We start from the raw sequence: 15355 nt of genomic DNA, 5'->3' as shown, positions 1-15355 counted from the left end.
GGCGGTCAGAGGCGGTGGGGGTTGCCCTTTCCACCTCCATTCACACACTGAAAGGCTGCTGCTGCGTCCCTCTCTCTCTCATTGTGGATCGTCCGTTTGCGTGCTTCGCTCGTTCCTGAAGGTACTTTTTTTTTTTTTTTTTTTTTTGCTTCAGACCTTGATTATCTAGGGGGGTAATTTTTAAAGCGGCCAATTAGCATGCGCTCGTTTGAATATTCATTACGCATCATGCGTTTTAAAAGTGGATGTTAATTGTTTTCTCCTCATGCAATTATATATATATTTTTGAATCTCAAAGACTAGAAAGAGGGATGGAATTAATGGTTCAAAAAAGGAAAAATGTCTGAGATCCTCCAACTTTTGCAAGTCAGGCTTTCAAAGGACAAAGGGCGGCGAAACAAACTGCTGTTCAGATGGACACGCGTGTTTCTGCTGGTGCTCTTGATCTGGGATTTTTTCGACATCTCTTTGAGTACCAGTGTGACAGGATCCACGGCTGAACACGAAGGATTTTGTCCCAACAAGCTGAACTCCAACCTTTGGGTTGACGCGCAGAGCACCTGTGAGAGGGAATGCAGCGTCGATGAGGTGAGATGGTTTTTTTTTGGAGAACCTTTTTCTTTCCCAAAAATGAGGTGAAGTGATGGGGTTATTGAATGCAATAGATTAAAAGCTTAGCTCATTTTATAGGTGTCCAGAGCCGGCAGAGGTATAAGCAAACTGTGAGACTGCTTCAGGCTAAATCACAAAATGTATTGTTGAGTGTCCAAATCATTGGCTGAACTCCATTATTCCAAACAGTAATACTGGTAATAGTAGTCATTATGAGTAAACAATAAAATAATCTAATAATAATAATAATGATCTTTTAGAAAAAATATATTTAAAAAAAAACGTGTTTAGTCTGATCATTTTTATTCAAACTTCCTGAAAATTCACAAACAGAGCCACTTCACCTTTGACCTCAGGAAATAAATTCTTAAGAGTGGGGTGGCAGGATATTGGGAAACTGGATTATGACAATAAGGCTTCCAACACTCTCTCCAAATTTTGGCATCTTGGACACCATCATCTTTGTCAAGTGTGGGCAACCAGTGCTGTCAGCCTCCATCCAATATCGTATTGGCGTGCAGACTGTGAAGGCATGGCACTTGAAGTACAACATCCAACCAAGTATCACTTCAAGCACTTCTTTATGACTGCAGTGCTGCACATATTGATATTTAGTTGACAATTATGGTAAAAATGGTAAGTGACCTGCACTTGTATAGCACTTTATCAAGTCCCCAGAGACCCCAAAGCACTTTACACTGCAGTCAGTCATCCATTCATTCCCACACTTGAGCTACATTGTAGCCACTGCGGTGCCTGGGCCAGACTGACAGAAGTGAGGCAACCATACATTGAGCGCCATCAGGCCCTTTGACCACCATCAGCAGGCAAGGAGGGTGAAGTGTCTTGCCCAAGGACGCAACGACGGAGACAGACAGAGCAGGGGTTCAAACCGGCAAACTAGCGGTTACAGGACGAACGTCTACCACTGTCCACACCGTCGCCCCGTAATACATAGCTACATATACTATGTACCAAAACTAGAGCTGCACATTATGTTGTTACAATTAAGATTTAACTGATTGTGTAGCGACGTGTCCAGGGTGTACCCCGCCTCCCGCCCATAGACTGCTGGAGATAGGCACCAGCTTCCCCGCGACCCACTATGGAATAAGCGGTAGGAAATGACTGACTGACTGACTGTATTGTGTAGCTCTAGTTACAAGACATTTGAAGTTGCATCATGTGTACTCATGACAACTATAAATAAACAACAAATACTGCATTGCAAATGGTTGTTTGCAATAGGTTTAATGCAAACAATCATATTGCCATGCTGATCAATTGTGCAGCCCTTCCTGAGAAAACATCCTCTATCACTCTCTTTGTTACCATGTACTAACACTGGCGCACACACAGGGTGTTAAGGTAGCTGCCCAAACAAAGCTAGAGTCTAGCTGCAAGCCATGAGGAGTCTCCTTCCCAAACACCTGACCTCCAGCTCCACTACCTGAAACATGTCATCACCACCAACGGATGTTTCATTATTTACAGTTTGCTTCGATGTCTGTTATTATTTAAGATCCGCAACTCACCTGTTGCTCAAGTGATCAGATCATACACAAACATTTAAATAACAAGAGAACATTGTAATTTGTAAGTAAGTTATGAAGTCTTTAGGAATTCAGTGTTGTTTGCCACATGTACATCGGTTATAATAACGTTATTTGGAGAATTTAAAAACGAGTCTAGTCTTACAGCTAGCAAAATGCTTCATTTTTCCATATATATTTAGTTTCACAGCACTTCCTTTTTTTAACAGCATATACTTAACAAGAGTATATTCTATATCAGTGACAAGAAGTAAAGTTGAGCAACAGATAAACAAAATCGAGATTAAAAGAGAAAAAATAATCTATTCACAGTGGTTTATGAAAGTACACATAGACAACACACATCAAATTCAGGAAAAATAGACTTTTTGATGATTTCATTTCATTTACAGAAAATGCGAGCAGTAGACTACTTTAAACTGAGATGACTAACATTTCAGCTGATTTGTAATGTCTTGCCCCTTTCTCTACAAAACTCCACCCAAATGTTCCTGATAAATGAAAAAGTACTACTTCCTTTTTGAGAGCCTGCAGTTAAAACATGCATTAATGGGCCTGAAGCATCCTGGGAGCCACAAAATGCCCGGAACTGAGTAACTGTTTTTACATAGATCAATGACTAATAGCCTTATTTCTCCAGGTAGCTTTGAGAAAAAAAGGAAACTTTATTCTTCCTCCCCTACTCTTCTCAGTATGCAATAAGTATTTCAAAGAAACCTGAGTCCCGTTGGACACCGTGCCCCTCATTCTTATCCATAGCCCCTACGTTTGTGTATTCATGTGAAGGGGTAAGGAGTCCCACTTATTTCTGTACTGTGTGGGGGTGTGGGTGCAAGGAACACAGCTTTCTAGACCAGTGGTTTTCAGTCCTGGTCCTCAGGACCCACTGTCCTTCATGTTTTAGATGTGTCCTGGCTCCAGCACACCTGAATCAAATGATTGCATTATGTCATCAGCAGCCATTAAGTGCTGCAAAGGCCTGTTAATCACCCATTTATTTAAGTCAGGTGTGTGAAGGCCAGGATCACCTAAAACATGCAGAACAGTGGGTCCTGAAGGCCAGGATTGATAACCACTAGACCATAAAAAAAACCTCAGCAGCACATTTGCAAACAAAGAGGTAATAGATCTAAGCATATGTAGTTTCTTGTACATTCGTGGGTTTTGTTTTGAAAAATTGGAAACTGCAATTAGCTGCAACCTCTAAACTGACATTTAAACATTTGGCAGCAACCCTTTGTGTGAAGTTTTAACTATTGCTCTTTATGGTTTTTTTGTTTTGCATGAAATAATATGCTTATCAAAATATGCTTATCATGCACATGTGCATCTTTTATCTTTAAAATGGCATTGCAATGCTGATCTAAATTTTTGTGTCCGCTCAGGACTGCGCCAAACACGAGAAATGTTGCACCAATGTGTGCGGCCTCAGCAGTTGTGTTTCTGCACGTTTCTCTGACGGCACCCCTGCTCACCCAGATGGGAAGGAAGGAGGCAACGGAGATGCTGCCCCCGCCTCCACTGCTACCTGTGAGGGGTTCATCTGCAGCCAGCAGGGGGCAATCTGTGACATCTGGGATGGACAGCCTATCTGCAAGTGCCAGGACCGCTGTGAGAAAGAGCCCTATTTTACCTGTGCATCGGATGGCCTCACTTATTTTAACCGCTGCTACATGGACGCAGAAGCCTGTATCCGTGGAGTGACTTTGACTGTGATCCCTTGCCGTTTCTACCTCGCTGGTCCTCACACAAGTCCTTTGCCTCAAGATACTACAGTTTCTCCAACCCCAACAACCTCCCATGAGGACCCCATGCCCCCCACACTATACTCCAACCCTCACCACCAGTCCATCTATGTTGGGGGAACAGTTAGCTTCCACTGCAACGTTATTGGAGTTCCCAGACCTGATGTGACATGGGAGAAGCAGAGCGAAAGGCGTGAGCGACTAGTCATGAGGCCGGACCAAATGTATGGCAATGTAGTCATAACAAACATTGGACAGCTAGTTGTTTACAATGCCCAGGTGTGGGATACAGGCATATATACATGTATCGCAAGAAACTCTGTAGGAGTTCTCCAAGCAGATTACCCGCTGTCTGTTATCCGCCGAGCCGATGATGATTTCTCAGAGGATCCCGACTTGCCCATGGGACGGCCGTTTTCTCCAGCAGATTGCCTGGCTGAAGTTGACACTAGAGTTTGTAGCGGGGAGCGTCACGTGGACTGGTATTATGACAGCAAGCTGGGCTCATGCATGACCTTCAGCAGTGGCGGGTGTGACGACAGTCGCAACCGTTTTGAGACTTACGAGGAGTGCAAAGCATCCTGTCAAAGAGAGGGAATGGGGATCTGCTCCCTGCCAGCAGTTCAGGGTCCCTGCAAAAACTGGGAGGCACGCTGGGCCTGGAATTCCTTAATGAAACAGTGCCAGCCCTTTGCCTACGGCGGATGCCAGGGAAATGCAAACAGCTTCCGCAACAAAAAAGAGTGCGAGGCAAACTGTCCGCAGCCCAAACGGAAACCATGCAGGACTTGTCGGATGAGAGGGAAAATGATGCCCAGCTTGTGCCGCAGCGACTTTGCTATTGTCGGTCGGCTAATGGAGCTCATTGAGGACCTCGACTCAGGTTTGGCTCGCTTTAGCCTGGACGAAGTCCTGAGGGATGAAAAGATGGGTCTTACTTTCTTCAACACTAAAAACCTAGAGATGGCCATTGTAAAGATTGACTGGAGCTGTCCCTGCCCCAACATCACCATGGAGGAGAACCCCTTGTTGGTGATGGGTATGGTGCAGGACGGTATGGCCATTATCCAGCCAGACAGCTACGTCAAAGCCATAACTGAACGCAGGCTTCGGAGGCTGCGTGACGCCATCAATAAAAAAACATGTGAAACATTATGAAGCTTGCTGACACAATGGCAGATTTATTTTCAAGAATATAAGTGATTACAGCATTTTATTTAAAGTAATGGGAATCAGTTGTATATATTCAGTCAAACAGAGGTTATATTACATTCAGGATATTATGAGACGACTTATACAGAGCTAAAATTGTATTTTTGAATTGCAAACTGGAAAAAAAAAATCAGCTAGAAAAGCTGCTGAACAAATTCATTATGTTGAATAAAACCTATTCTGTACTATTTAAAATAGATCCCTGCTGTATATGACCTGTAGACTATTTTATGTGCTCTTAAAAACATATGCGTGTTTTGCCCCTATGGTCATGCTTTTTCTTGTACTCTTTATTCTGTTATCTACCTCTAAAAAGCACTTATGCTTAGTTACTAATTTAACTGCTGTCTGTCTTAGGATAAATAAAAATAAACATTCATGTAAGAGTTTAACTGTGCAATACATAAGAATTGTTTGCCATAGAAAATAACAAGATTGAAATAATGTGTGTTAAGTTATGCAGGCAATGATTCAATGGTTTATGTGGAAGTTAAGGCGCTTTGACCATCCTGCTCCTTAGAGATGGATCACCAGGAAACCTTAAACTAAACTCTCCTTCCTGAACAGAAGACATTTGTTGTTTGCTGGCATGTCCACCTAGACAAAAAAAAAAAAACATTTTCTCTTTAAAACTACAATTTTTGAGTTAGCTTTTGAATAAAATGTGCATTGGAGCTCTTTATGAAATAGATACTTACTATTTTCTCCAGGAATAAACCATTTTTCTGGGCCACTGAATTGAGAAATGAGATGTCCTTTAGTCCCCATTCAGGATGCCTGCAAAATGAAACACTATGTTAAAATAAAAAGTCAGTCAGTCAATCAATTTCTACCGCTTATTTCACATTTTCTCTGGCTGTATGTATACGTAAGGCTCCCTCTCCCCTACCTGTTGCTGTGTAAAGCCAGTCAGCTGGCTGAAAGAAGGCTGCTTCCCCTTGCTTTCAACAAAGACAAATGTAAATGCTTGGAAATATTTAGAATTGGATAAAACAAGATTAGTTATGTTGTGGAAATTAAAAGGAGCCACACACATCGCTCTCATTAAGGATTGTTGTTTTAAAACTACAGTTAGCAAGCTACAAGCTACATATCTGTTAAGCAGCAAACTGCAGGCAAGCACCCGGAGCAGAGAGTGAAACTAATTACCAAGCTATGTTACTGGATAAAGAGAAAAACGGCAAAAAGACAATATTCTGACCACTAAGGATTTAAAATTATTACTTAATTTAGCGGGTGTTTGTGTTACATTTTTTGATTTGTCAGTTAATAACTTTGTAGTTTTGGCCATTTCTAACTTTTTCTGCTAAAAAAAGCTGCCGTCTAATGCATAAGATTTTGTACCAACCATTAACTATGTCATACTGTTTTGTACCTTTCCACCTATGTTGGCCAACTGAAAGACATGTTCTACAAGGGTCTAGACGAGAGGAAATGAAAGGGAGCGTCAAGTCCCACCACATGTTTAAAGAACATGTGTCACTTTAGATGTGGTTTTGTCCTGAATAGAGCATGCATCCTGAGATCAATGGTGTGGCCAGTTATGTTACTTTTCTGTTACCTCATAAATTCTTTTTACCAACTGACCGCATGGGAATGAAATTTCAATGCTCCACGAGTTCCCCCTGGTGGCCAGATAATTACTTGCCACATTTATCAGAAAGGAGGTCAAGAGCCAGAATCCAACATACCAAGGCGAGTAAAGCATTTCCACAGTATTGCATGAGATCAAGCAAAATTATTACTGGGTCACTGCTGTGATATCTAGGTTTTAGTTACATTATTTTCTGTTGCTGTGGTGCTCTTGTGTGATATACATTACGGTTAAGAGTTGCGGTGCTCATGCTGTGTAAATTGTTCGACAAGTAAAAAAAAACCATCTGTGACAGTCTGGCTAACTGATGATCAAACTGTGTAAACATTTATAGGAATGTGGGAGCATTAATTTCCTATGGTATCATGTCTTCCAATAGCACTGACACAAAAGGCAAGATACGCTGCTGCGATATAAAGAAGTGTAGTTTTAATAACTCCAATAAATAACATCTACCAGTGGTAGGTCACTTAGAGTGATTCAGGTCTGATCAGGGGTCATGATCTGTCATAAGTCAAAATGACTCAAAACCAAAATCAATGGAAATATACCTATTATATAAGTATTTTAGAAAATACAATTAAATTATACATCAGATTTTAACATTTTTATGGCTATAGATCTCCATAATGCATGATACACGAGTGGTTTAAGTCCATGGTAAGGAAACTGTTTGTTTACATGAAATGGCTGTAATATGAAGCTTTGTTTGTTTGCATGCTTCTTGTAACAAACTAATAAACAAAATAGTGATTTATTTTTTATTTAAATAAATAACAGACCACCTTACCTCTGCCTTAGACTGTAATCAAAGTCCACATTGCTTTGAGGGGTTATCCGGCCATTCACTGCATATGGCTGAGAGTATAAAAAAAAGGCTGCATTAATCATCAGACATCATGAGTGGATCTGATTATGGCACAAAATGTTTTTCCTCTTACCCCATATGTCAACAAAAGACCCTGTGGCTTCAGCAGCGCTCCAGTCCCTTTGAATAATCCCTAGAAGAGAACAGTAAGGTCTTTGGAGCACTGGAATCACATCACGTGAAGTGGAGGCTGGAAAGTGGAAAACTACTAAAACCTTTTTGTTGGGAACAGCCTTCAGTTATCTGAGAAGCTACGCATCTGAAGAGCTGTTATGTAAATACACTCAGGGGAAGCTTTATGCCTACTGTGTGTGACCTGAGTATTTAACCAAACCAGGTCAGTTTATTAAAGGATGAATAATACCATGTAAATAAAAAGCTTTCTAAGATGCAAAACACTCGTATGCACAAAACACAAACTCACCGGTTCTGACTGCTTGAAGACAATTTATAGAGGTTAATGTATAACAACTGTGTTATAACCTGAAATGGTGCTTCACTAATAACTTCCAATTATTATCACTTAGACAACCAATGAGCAACAGTAATGTAATCTACTGTAGGGTAATGTGCTTCTGCAACTTCAGTAGCGTCAACTGGCCCAATAACTGTGGTTCTGATCCAAAACCAAAATGATTGAAAACAGGGTAAAATCTTCAAATCATTAGAATAGAAAAAAATTAAATTATATGAGATTTTAGGATCATATCTTAAAGCAGAACATAAAGGTGTTTCAGGCTGTTAACTGCTTAGGGGAAGTGGACATTCATGTTCATAAACATGTAATTTATCAAACTACCAGAAACAAAAGTTGCACACTTTGAATATTGAATCTTTGGGTTTGCTGAAGAGTTAGTGCAAGATCAGCATGTGCAAAATCGCTATCAATAAGGGTTGCTTGGATGTAATTTTTTGGTAGGCTAGGTTTCATGCTTGCCAATAATGCAATAATATATTTGATCACTAGGGTGAACTTTCCTGTACGACCCCACCTGATATGAATCTTAGAGACCAAGATACTAAATTTGGAAACACTGTAATGATAATAAAGAAAAAAGTTAACCAAGGATAACTTGAATTTATCTCAATATATTAATTTCAGTATTCAACTATAATATTACTGTCATGTTTTCCTAATATTGTGCAGCCCTATTTTTGGAGTTTAAATGGAAACCCTCTGAGTCCTTTTAACCCATAGGTTAAAATCCTACTGTGCCTAATGATCAAAGATATCCGCTTCACCTAACCCATATCAGATATTAATTATATTTGTACTTGTAGGTTTTTGACACTTCAAACCCCAGTATGTTTACATAGCTTCATTGTTTCTTTTTACATAAAGACATAGCATTTCCATAAAATACATTGTATAAACAATCTGATGGACCAACATTAAAATTTAAAATGAATGGCTGTTAGTCAAAAATGAAATCTCAACATTAGCAATGCACTAGTTTATGTTAAGATAAATATGGAATCAAAAACAGCATTTTCAAAGGTTTACAATGGAAATGTCCATGAAAAGTTTCTAGAAATATACACATCTGAGCTATATTTATGCAACACAGCCAAAATGCCTTGAAAATGAAAAGAAAAATGTCTAAAAATGTTTCTAGAATGACTTGATGGTTAAATACTAACACTCTTTGGATTTTATGGACACATGAAGCTAAAATAACTTAGCAGCCTGACCTCTGTGCAGGACAAAGGAGAAATGTGGATCATGTTGATGTTGAGCACAAGGTCCAGGCTTTCAGGCTGAATCCCTCCCCAGTACTGGTGGGGTTGAGACGCATCCAGGTGGATGGCAGGCTTCACATTGTGCAGCTGGTAGTGAGCTCTGTAGGCTTCTATACTGAAAGCAGAGAGAAACACATTTACTGTGAAACAGAGCAGAGTATCTCGACGGATAATTATGTCCCGGTAACTTTGAAAGGTTAGTTTAATAAATTGATCATATGATAACAGGTCCAACTACGCAGTTGCAAATAAAAAAACGCATTAAGCTGTTTAGGCCATATATTAACCCACAAATGGCAGCAATCGCCTGTGCTTACCTGGCTAGGGACTGGCGGTCATACTCAGACGGCTGCCAGGTTATATTCCTCAGAGCCTGTGCGAAGTGAATGACATGCTGCCCGGTGCCGGAGGATATCTCCAGAGCCTGCAGGGGTCTCTCGGTGTTAACAATGTCTCGGAGCACCGACAGAATGGGATCCTTGTTCCTCTCTGCGGCGGCGGCGCTCAGCATCGTGCCTAAGCCCGGATACAAGCGTCGAGTTATTCGGGAGACTTTATGTAACCACTTCAGCTGGCCCAGTAACGCCGTACCCCACTCAAATACACCCACGAATGTGTGGGTTTTACACTTCATCTGTCAACTTCCGCTTTACGTCACGTGCCCGATCTACAATCCAATCAGAACACAGGGGCGGGCACAAGGACTTCAGATTAAAAACAAATATTTCACCAGTTTGTATGTCTTTATTAAAGGAAAATAGCATCCAGGTACACATTTTCTCACATAAATATCATATAATTCCTGTGAATAAACACAAATTAGTGTAATAATAAGTTACAGGTCAGACATTAGGAGGGGAGCTTAAATAGACTTAAGATTGTGCAAAAAAACAAAACAAAATATATATACATATATAACATAACAGGATTATTATATAACAGAACAGTCATATAGCTAAAGTAAAATACCAAAGCTAAAATTAAAACTGACAAGCACCAATGTAACAAAAAATGCTTTTCTGTATGTCATTTATTAATAATTTGGTATAAAACAACAACCGTGAACAGAAACTAAAAAATGTAACATTTTGTTCCATTTAGTCTTGAAAGTCAGAACTTCACTTTTTTGAGGGCAGAGAAGTATTTTAGATCAAATATGAAAATAAATAATCATAAGAAATACAAATCTCTCAAAAACTTTCAATTGTAAATTATTTTGATACTTTACGTAGATTTTATATTGCACCCTACTTGTAAATTCCGATTCTTGAGGGGTTCTGGTAATTTTGGGCTTTTCCAATTCCATATCTCTGCAGTTTTGTTTGTTTTGTAGCGGACTGTTTTGGGGTAACAAATGGTAACGTCTACTGCAAGATGTTTCTGACTGACATAGAGTCATTCCCTAAAATCTAATCCACAAAGGAAACAGGTCCTTATAAATCCAGATTAATAATATACATTAGCAGGAGGTCACTTAGCGTTAATTTGGTTTGATAAAGGGTCGTATTTTCTGACAGTCAACTGAGACAAACAGATAAATTTAAATAGTGTCTATTATGAACTTCTATATACAATCCCCCAACCCCCCCCCCCCCCCCCCCCTCCCGCCTTTTAAATTATGAACTGTATAAACATCCCTTGTCAGAGGCCTTTTTAAAAACAATGTGTATAGATAGACTAAACTGCAAAAGTTTCTCGCCAACCTTGACTTCAAAATCCAACCTGTTTACAACATCCACAAAACTTTGTGAAAGCTGCAGAAATTATTTTTTTATTTGCACTTCTGATGGATTGTATCTCATTAAATAAATTGGACAGAGATGAACTGTGTGACATCTGTTAGTAAACATCTGCATTTACTGTTTAAATGGAAACCTGCAGTGAAAAACACTATAATTAGTTGTTGTAACTGGTTTTCCAAGTTGTAGCTGAACTCAGTGAAGTTTGGTTAATCATCTTTTCCAGATCTGAGTTACGACTTTGGGTATAAAGAGAGCACAGCATAGCACTCTACTGCCTGAGTGCGTTAGTGTGCTAGAATAAAACAAAACTAGAATATAAAATATAATAAAACCCAAAATAATCTAAACATTTTTACTGAGACTAACGTTAGAAAGCATTCTGAAAAGGCATGTGCTTATATTGATCTGATAAACACTGAAAAAAAAAAAACCCAGATGTATTTGAAGGTACCATGAGAACAGCTTTTATGTGCCTGTGAGGAGTCTGTCCTTCCCATAGAGCCCTTTTGCATTTTCTGTCTTCCCACGTTGCTCGTTTTCAGAGCTAAGCAATGCTTGTGGTGTCTTCTCAGCAGTTTCCTTTCTCTCAGGGGGAGCGTTCTGCTCTGCTGATGAATTAGGACAAAGTAAATTTGTGCTCATGTCAACTGTATCGAAGAGAGTTGTAGTGGTGGGCTCAGAGTCCCTGAAAATTGTGTCTGAGAACACAGAGTTAAAGGTGAATGACGAGCCAAGAGATGGATCCTGCAAAGTGAATGTGTGGTGTTCTGTGGGAACAATAACTGTTGGATCTCTTGGGGGTTTGACAGGAGGAATGGGCCCAGGCTGACTGTTTCTCGTATCGGGATTTTGTTCTTGCCTCTGACATTGTGTTTGCTCCTGTGTACAGTTTTTTTCTGTAGTCTGTGCTGGCTCAGTTTGGATAGTCCTCCTGCATTCGCTGGTGATGCTGGAGCGTCGAGATGAGCCCTCTGCTGAAGAAATCACACTGCTGGCACGAGGGAGACTTTTAGGGCACCTGAACTCTCCCAGCTGTCCCTCTTTCACCAGACGGGTAGAGAAGCAATTCAGGCAGCCTGACATTGAGGATGATTTACCCTGAACATACAGCACTGTTATTGGTGAACAAGCAGAGGCTTGAGCTGTTTCATCTTTTGAGCTTACCCTGTTAAGCTCTGAGTTAATTTTGTCAGCACCGCCTGAGTCTGATGAGTGACGAGACATTTTTGTCCTCGACCCCTTTCGGATGGTTTTTGTGCCTCTTGTGAGCCAGAAGTCCTGAGACAGCCCTAGATCTTTTTGCCTTTGCACAATATCTGAGTTCAGACTGCTGGGAGTCGGCATTGTAGAGGCTTTCTCCATGTGCTCCTGAAGGTTTGTATGGGGTTGCGGACTGGACGTGTCACTGGGTGGCTGGTAGGAAGAGGAGGAGTTACATGATGGGGGCTGCTGGACAGGACTGCTGCCATTTGACCAAGGCTCATTCTCCAGGCTCAGGCTCAACTCACCGCTGCTCTCACTTAAGAGTCCACACTGGACTACATTCATCCCTGGAAAAAGAAAAATATAAAATGACATAATTTTGAAAATGAGCTACAGTGAAGAAAATACCTTATTTTTCCTCAATAACTATATTTCTAGTAGGCTTATTGACATAAAAATCACTCCAGATGTCAGTAACAACCCAGATAATACACAAAAAGAAATCAAAACAAATTAGTTATGTGTAATAAAGTGGAATTAATATTGAACACTTGATCAAACGAAAGTGAAGGATGTCATAGAGAGCCAGAAATATTGCATATAAATCTGCTCTTAATAAGTGCCAGTAAATATAGCCTGCTTTAGTCCAAACAGCCTAGAAAAAGGTTTTTCTTGCAAAGGTGTCACAAAAGAAGGTAAAAAGAAACAGGCCTTTTGATACCTTTACAGTCCCAGTTTTGGAAAATATACTAATTGAACTGGTTAAAGATAATGGTTAACATAATTTTAATTGCTAAGGTTCCTTTGAGCACCGTCGGGGCCAAAATCTCTTAAGTATAAAGAACACGATTCCCCATCAACCAGGTGCTCCTTGCAAAATTTTTGAGTCAAAAAATAATAGTTGTCTAAGAGCCAGAGATCTCTGACCTGAATTAGCAGGTGCAGCTGTTTAAAATAAACAGTAAGTAATGCACTCAACTGCCTTGGCTTTTTTGATTGCTTACTGCGCCAGTCTCCACTGCAGAAGAAAATGCATGCTGTAGCTTGTTTAAAATTTGCTGCAAAACAGTTGGACAAGCCAATGAAGAACTGGGATATAGTTTGGCAAGATGAATGGTTTTGCACATCACCCTAAAAGAATCATACAAACAGTGAGGTTTGGAGGTGGGAACCATGATGTGGGGCTGTTTTGTTAGCATAGGGTACTAGCAGACCTCTTACATTGAAAGGAAGATGAATAGAGAAATATTCTGGGACATTCTAGAAATAATGTGCAAATGTAACAAGGGTGGATATCTCAGCAAGACAATGGTCCCAAATACACAACCAAGAAATCTGGTTAGAACTGGTTATAGAGAAAGAAAATAATGCCGCTAGAATAGCCCACTAAATCCTCTGACTTCAATCAAATTTAGAATCAATGGAAATAGCTGAAGATTATGAAATGTATGGAAGAGGCCTCCAGACATTAATACATTTAAGTTAACATATGTAACTCTCATACCCTGTCTAATTCCACTTTATTATAAATAATCTGTGGATTTATTTGGTTTTATTTATTTGTTTCTTTTAGGTTGTCTTTAACATCTGGTGGGAATTTTATGTCAGTATGCAGATTCCCAGTTCACAGAGAATAACGTTAAATGTGTTCATAACTGATACATAGGGAAAAGTAAGTAAACAATGATGACCAACAGGGAGCAGCAGAGTAGAGCCGTCCTCTCTCTAGTTGTTGGCTCTGTGATCAGCAAAGAGATTAATTTAAAACAGGGTCATGATTGTAGTTTGGGGGGTTTAGCCTAATTCTTGAGCCGGCTGCACATCTGCATGCTGACTGAATCCTCTAAACAGGAATCCAGGTTTTACCATGATTCTGGAGCCTGTCGCTGTCATCACATCCAGATGGCACAGTGCTGCCTTTCGAATCTTTGTCTGCAGAGTGTAAAAATAAGAAATCACCAGGCAGCAAGAACATGATTTACAGTTTCAGCTTCTGGGTGTTGTTCTATGGGCTAGTGCTAATGTAATCCAACACAACAGCAGTATCTGGTTGCCTCTACCTGTCAGCCGCAGCTCAGAAACGCGTGGGCCAGTGTCAGTGGTGTTGTTGTTGAAATGGCCAGATGGAGGAGTGGTGGAATGATAGGGATGTTGAAGGATGGATGATATTGAGATACTGAGAGATGAGGTCAGCAGGTGCTCTTGGCATTCGTCCACATCAGTGTCCTGCTTTGCCTCAAATGAGGTCGATGGGTGGGATAAGCTGCTCAAGGCTACATTGAAGGACGAAGGAATGGTAAGAAGTGGATAAAGGAAATGGACAGACAGGTGAAACGGTCATGCACATTAGCAGAGTTTTTCCCTCTGGTCATACGAGCAGCACAGAAATATTGTGTAGTGAATCTGCTGCAGCTGGCTCCTGGAAGGGCAAAGCTCATGCAGCACCACCATGTCCCTGCAATGCAGCAGTTCTTTCTTGCCTTTTGTTTTTTTTTATTATGTGAGACGTGGTCTTTATTGTGCAGCTTAAATTAAACACTTAAAGCTGTGGAAATGAGTGAAGTTTGATTAAATGAGGCAGAGGATTTGATGGACACTGCGATGATGCTTTCAGTGCTAGTACTAGAGCTATCGCAAAAGTATCCACAACCCATGAACCTTTTTACAGTTTGTCAGGTTGCAACCACAAACTTCAAAGTATTGTGTTGGGTTTTATGTGATAGGCCAAGAAAAAGTAATGCATATTTGTGAAGTCAAATGAACGTAATGCATGACTTTCTACATTTTTTACAAATATAAATCCAAGAAGTGTGTTGTGCATTTATATTTAGCTCCCCTGAGTCAATACTTTGTAAAAAAACAACCTTTTGCTTCAATTACAGTTGAGCGTCTTTATTGTTATGTCTCTACCAGCTTTACATACCAAGAGGCTTAATTTTTTGCACATGCTTCCTGGTCAAAAACTTTCAAACTTAGCTAGATTGGATTGATCAATTTTTAAGTCTTGACACAGACACTCAATTGGATATTGGTCTGAACTTTGACTGGGCCATTCTAACACATAAATATGCTTTGATACAAACCAT

At 40.1% G+C, this 15355-nt stretch overlaps 3 protein-coding genes across 6 annotated transcripts in view; 1 reads left to right on the top strand and 2 right to left on the bottom strand.

Moving 5' to 3' along the window:
• The first annotated feature begins 185 nt into the window (after positions 1-185).
• On the top strand, positions 186-5514 carry wfikkn1 (WAP, follistatin/kazal, immunoglobulin, kunitz and netrin domain containing 1). Of its 2 annotated transcripts, none has more exons than XM_047365288.1 (2): positions 186-588; positions 3551-5514. In XM_047365288.1, exons 1-2 carry the CDS (start codon positions 340-342, stop codon positions 5066-5068), a joined length of 1767 nt encoding a protein of 588 aa, XP_047221244.1. In that variant the 5' UTR covers positions 186-339; the 3' UTR covers positions 5069-5514. The 2 variants fall into 2 exon arrangements, 1 of the variants encoding a protein (XP_047221244.1); XR_007038290.1 differs by lacking the exon at positions 186-588 and adding an exon at positions 2755-3285 and having other exon boundaries at positions 3551-3690.
• Positions 5066-9988, bottom strand: mettl26 (methyltransferase like 26). 2 transcript variants are annotated; one of them, XR_007038291.1, is made up of 7 exons: positions 9642-9988; positions 9277-9439; positions 7658-7717; positions 7507-7574; positions 6012-6063; positions 5821-5899; positions 5685-5719 (listed from the first exon to the last, which is right to left on the bottom strand). XR_007038291.1 is itself a non-coding variant. In XM_047365289.1 (6 exons), the coding sequence occupies exons 1-6, from the start codon at positions 9956-9958 to the stop codon at positions 5663-5665; spliced, it is 744 nt and encodes a 247-aa protein (XP_047221245.1). In that variant the 5' UTR covers positions 9959-9983; the 3' UTR covers positions 5066-5662. The 2 variants fall into 2 exon arrangements, 1 of the variants encoding a protein (XP_047221245.1); XM_047365289.1 differs by lacking the exon at positions 6012-6063 and having other exon boundaries at positions 5066-5719; positions 9642-9983.
• A 60-nt stretch (positions 9989-10048) lies between these two features.
• LOC124868259 (girdin-like) overlaps positions 10049-15355 on the bottom strand; it is a 32743-nt gene continuing 27436 nt past the window's right edge. For both annotated transcript variants that reach the window (XM_047365286.1, XM_047365287.1), the window contains 3 exons: positions 14330-14542; positions 14136-14201; positions 10049-12616 (listed from right to left, as the gene is read on the bottom strand). In XM_047365286.1, the coding sequence (XP_047221242.1) occupies positions 11532-12616; positions 14136-14201; positions 14330-14542 (1364 nt within the window). In that variant the 3' untranslated portion in view covers positions 10049-11531. The remainder of the gene's footprint in view (positions 12617-14135; positions 14202-14329; positions 14543-15355) is intronic.

Source organism: Girardinichthys multiradiatus, chromosome 5 (assembly GCF_021462225.1).
Source record: "Girardinichthys multiradiatus isolate DD_20200921_A chromosome 5, DD_fGirMul_XY1, whole genome shotgun sequence".
Lineage (NCBI taxonomy): Eukaryota > Metazoa > Chordata > Actinopteri > Cyprinodontiformes > Goodeidae > Girardinichthys > Girardinichthys multiradiatus.
The sequence above is the reverse complement of the archived record's forward strand: the minus strand, read 5'-3'. Positions and strand labels throughout refer to the sequence as shown.

Excerpts from the sequence above, each read along its gene's own strand:
- wfikkn1 (XM_047365288.1), top strand. The coding sequence starts at position 340 with ATGTCTGAGATCCTCCAACTTTTGCAAGTCAGGCTTTCAAAGGACAAA. Across the intron at positions 589-3,550 it reads GGGAATGCAGCGTCGATGAG|GACTGCGCCAAACACGAGAA; the intron begins GTGAGATGGTTT and ends GTGTCCGCTCAG.
- mettl26 (XM_047365289.1), bottom strand. The coding sequence starts at position 9,958 with ATGAAGTGTAAAACCCACACATTCGTGGGTGTATTTGAGTGGGGTACG. Across the intron at positions 7,575-7,657 it reads GTCTTTTGTTGACATATGGG|CCATATGCAGTGAATGGCCG; the intron begins GTAAGAGGAAAA and ends TTATACTCTCAG. Across the intron at positions 5,720-5,820 it reads GTTTATTCCTGGAGAAAATA|GTGGACATGCCAGCAAACAA; the intron begins GTAAGTATCTAT and ends TTTTTTGTCTAG.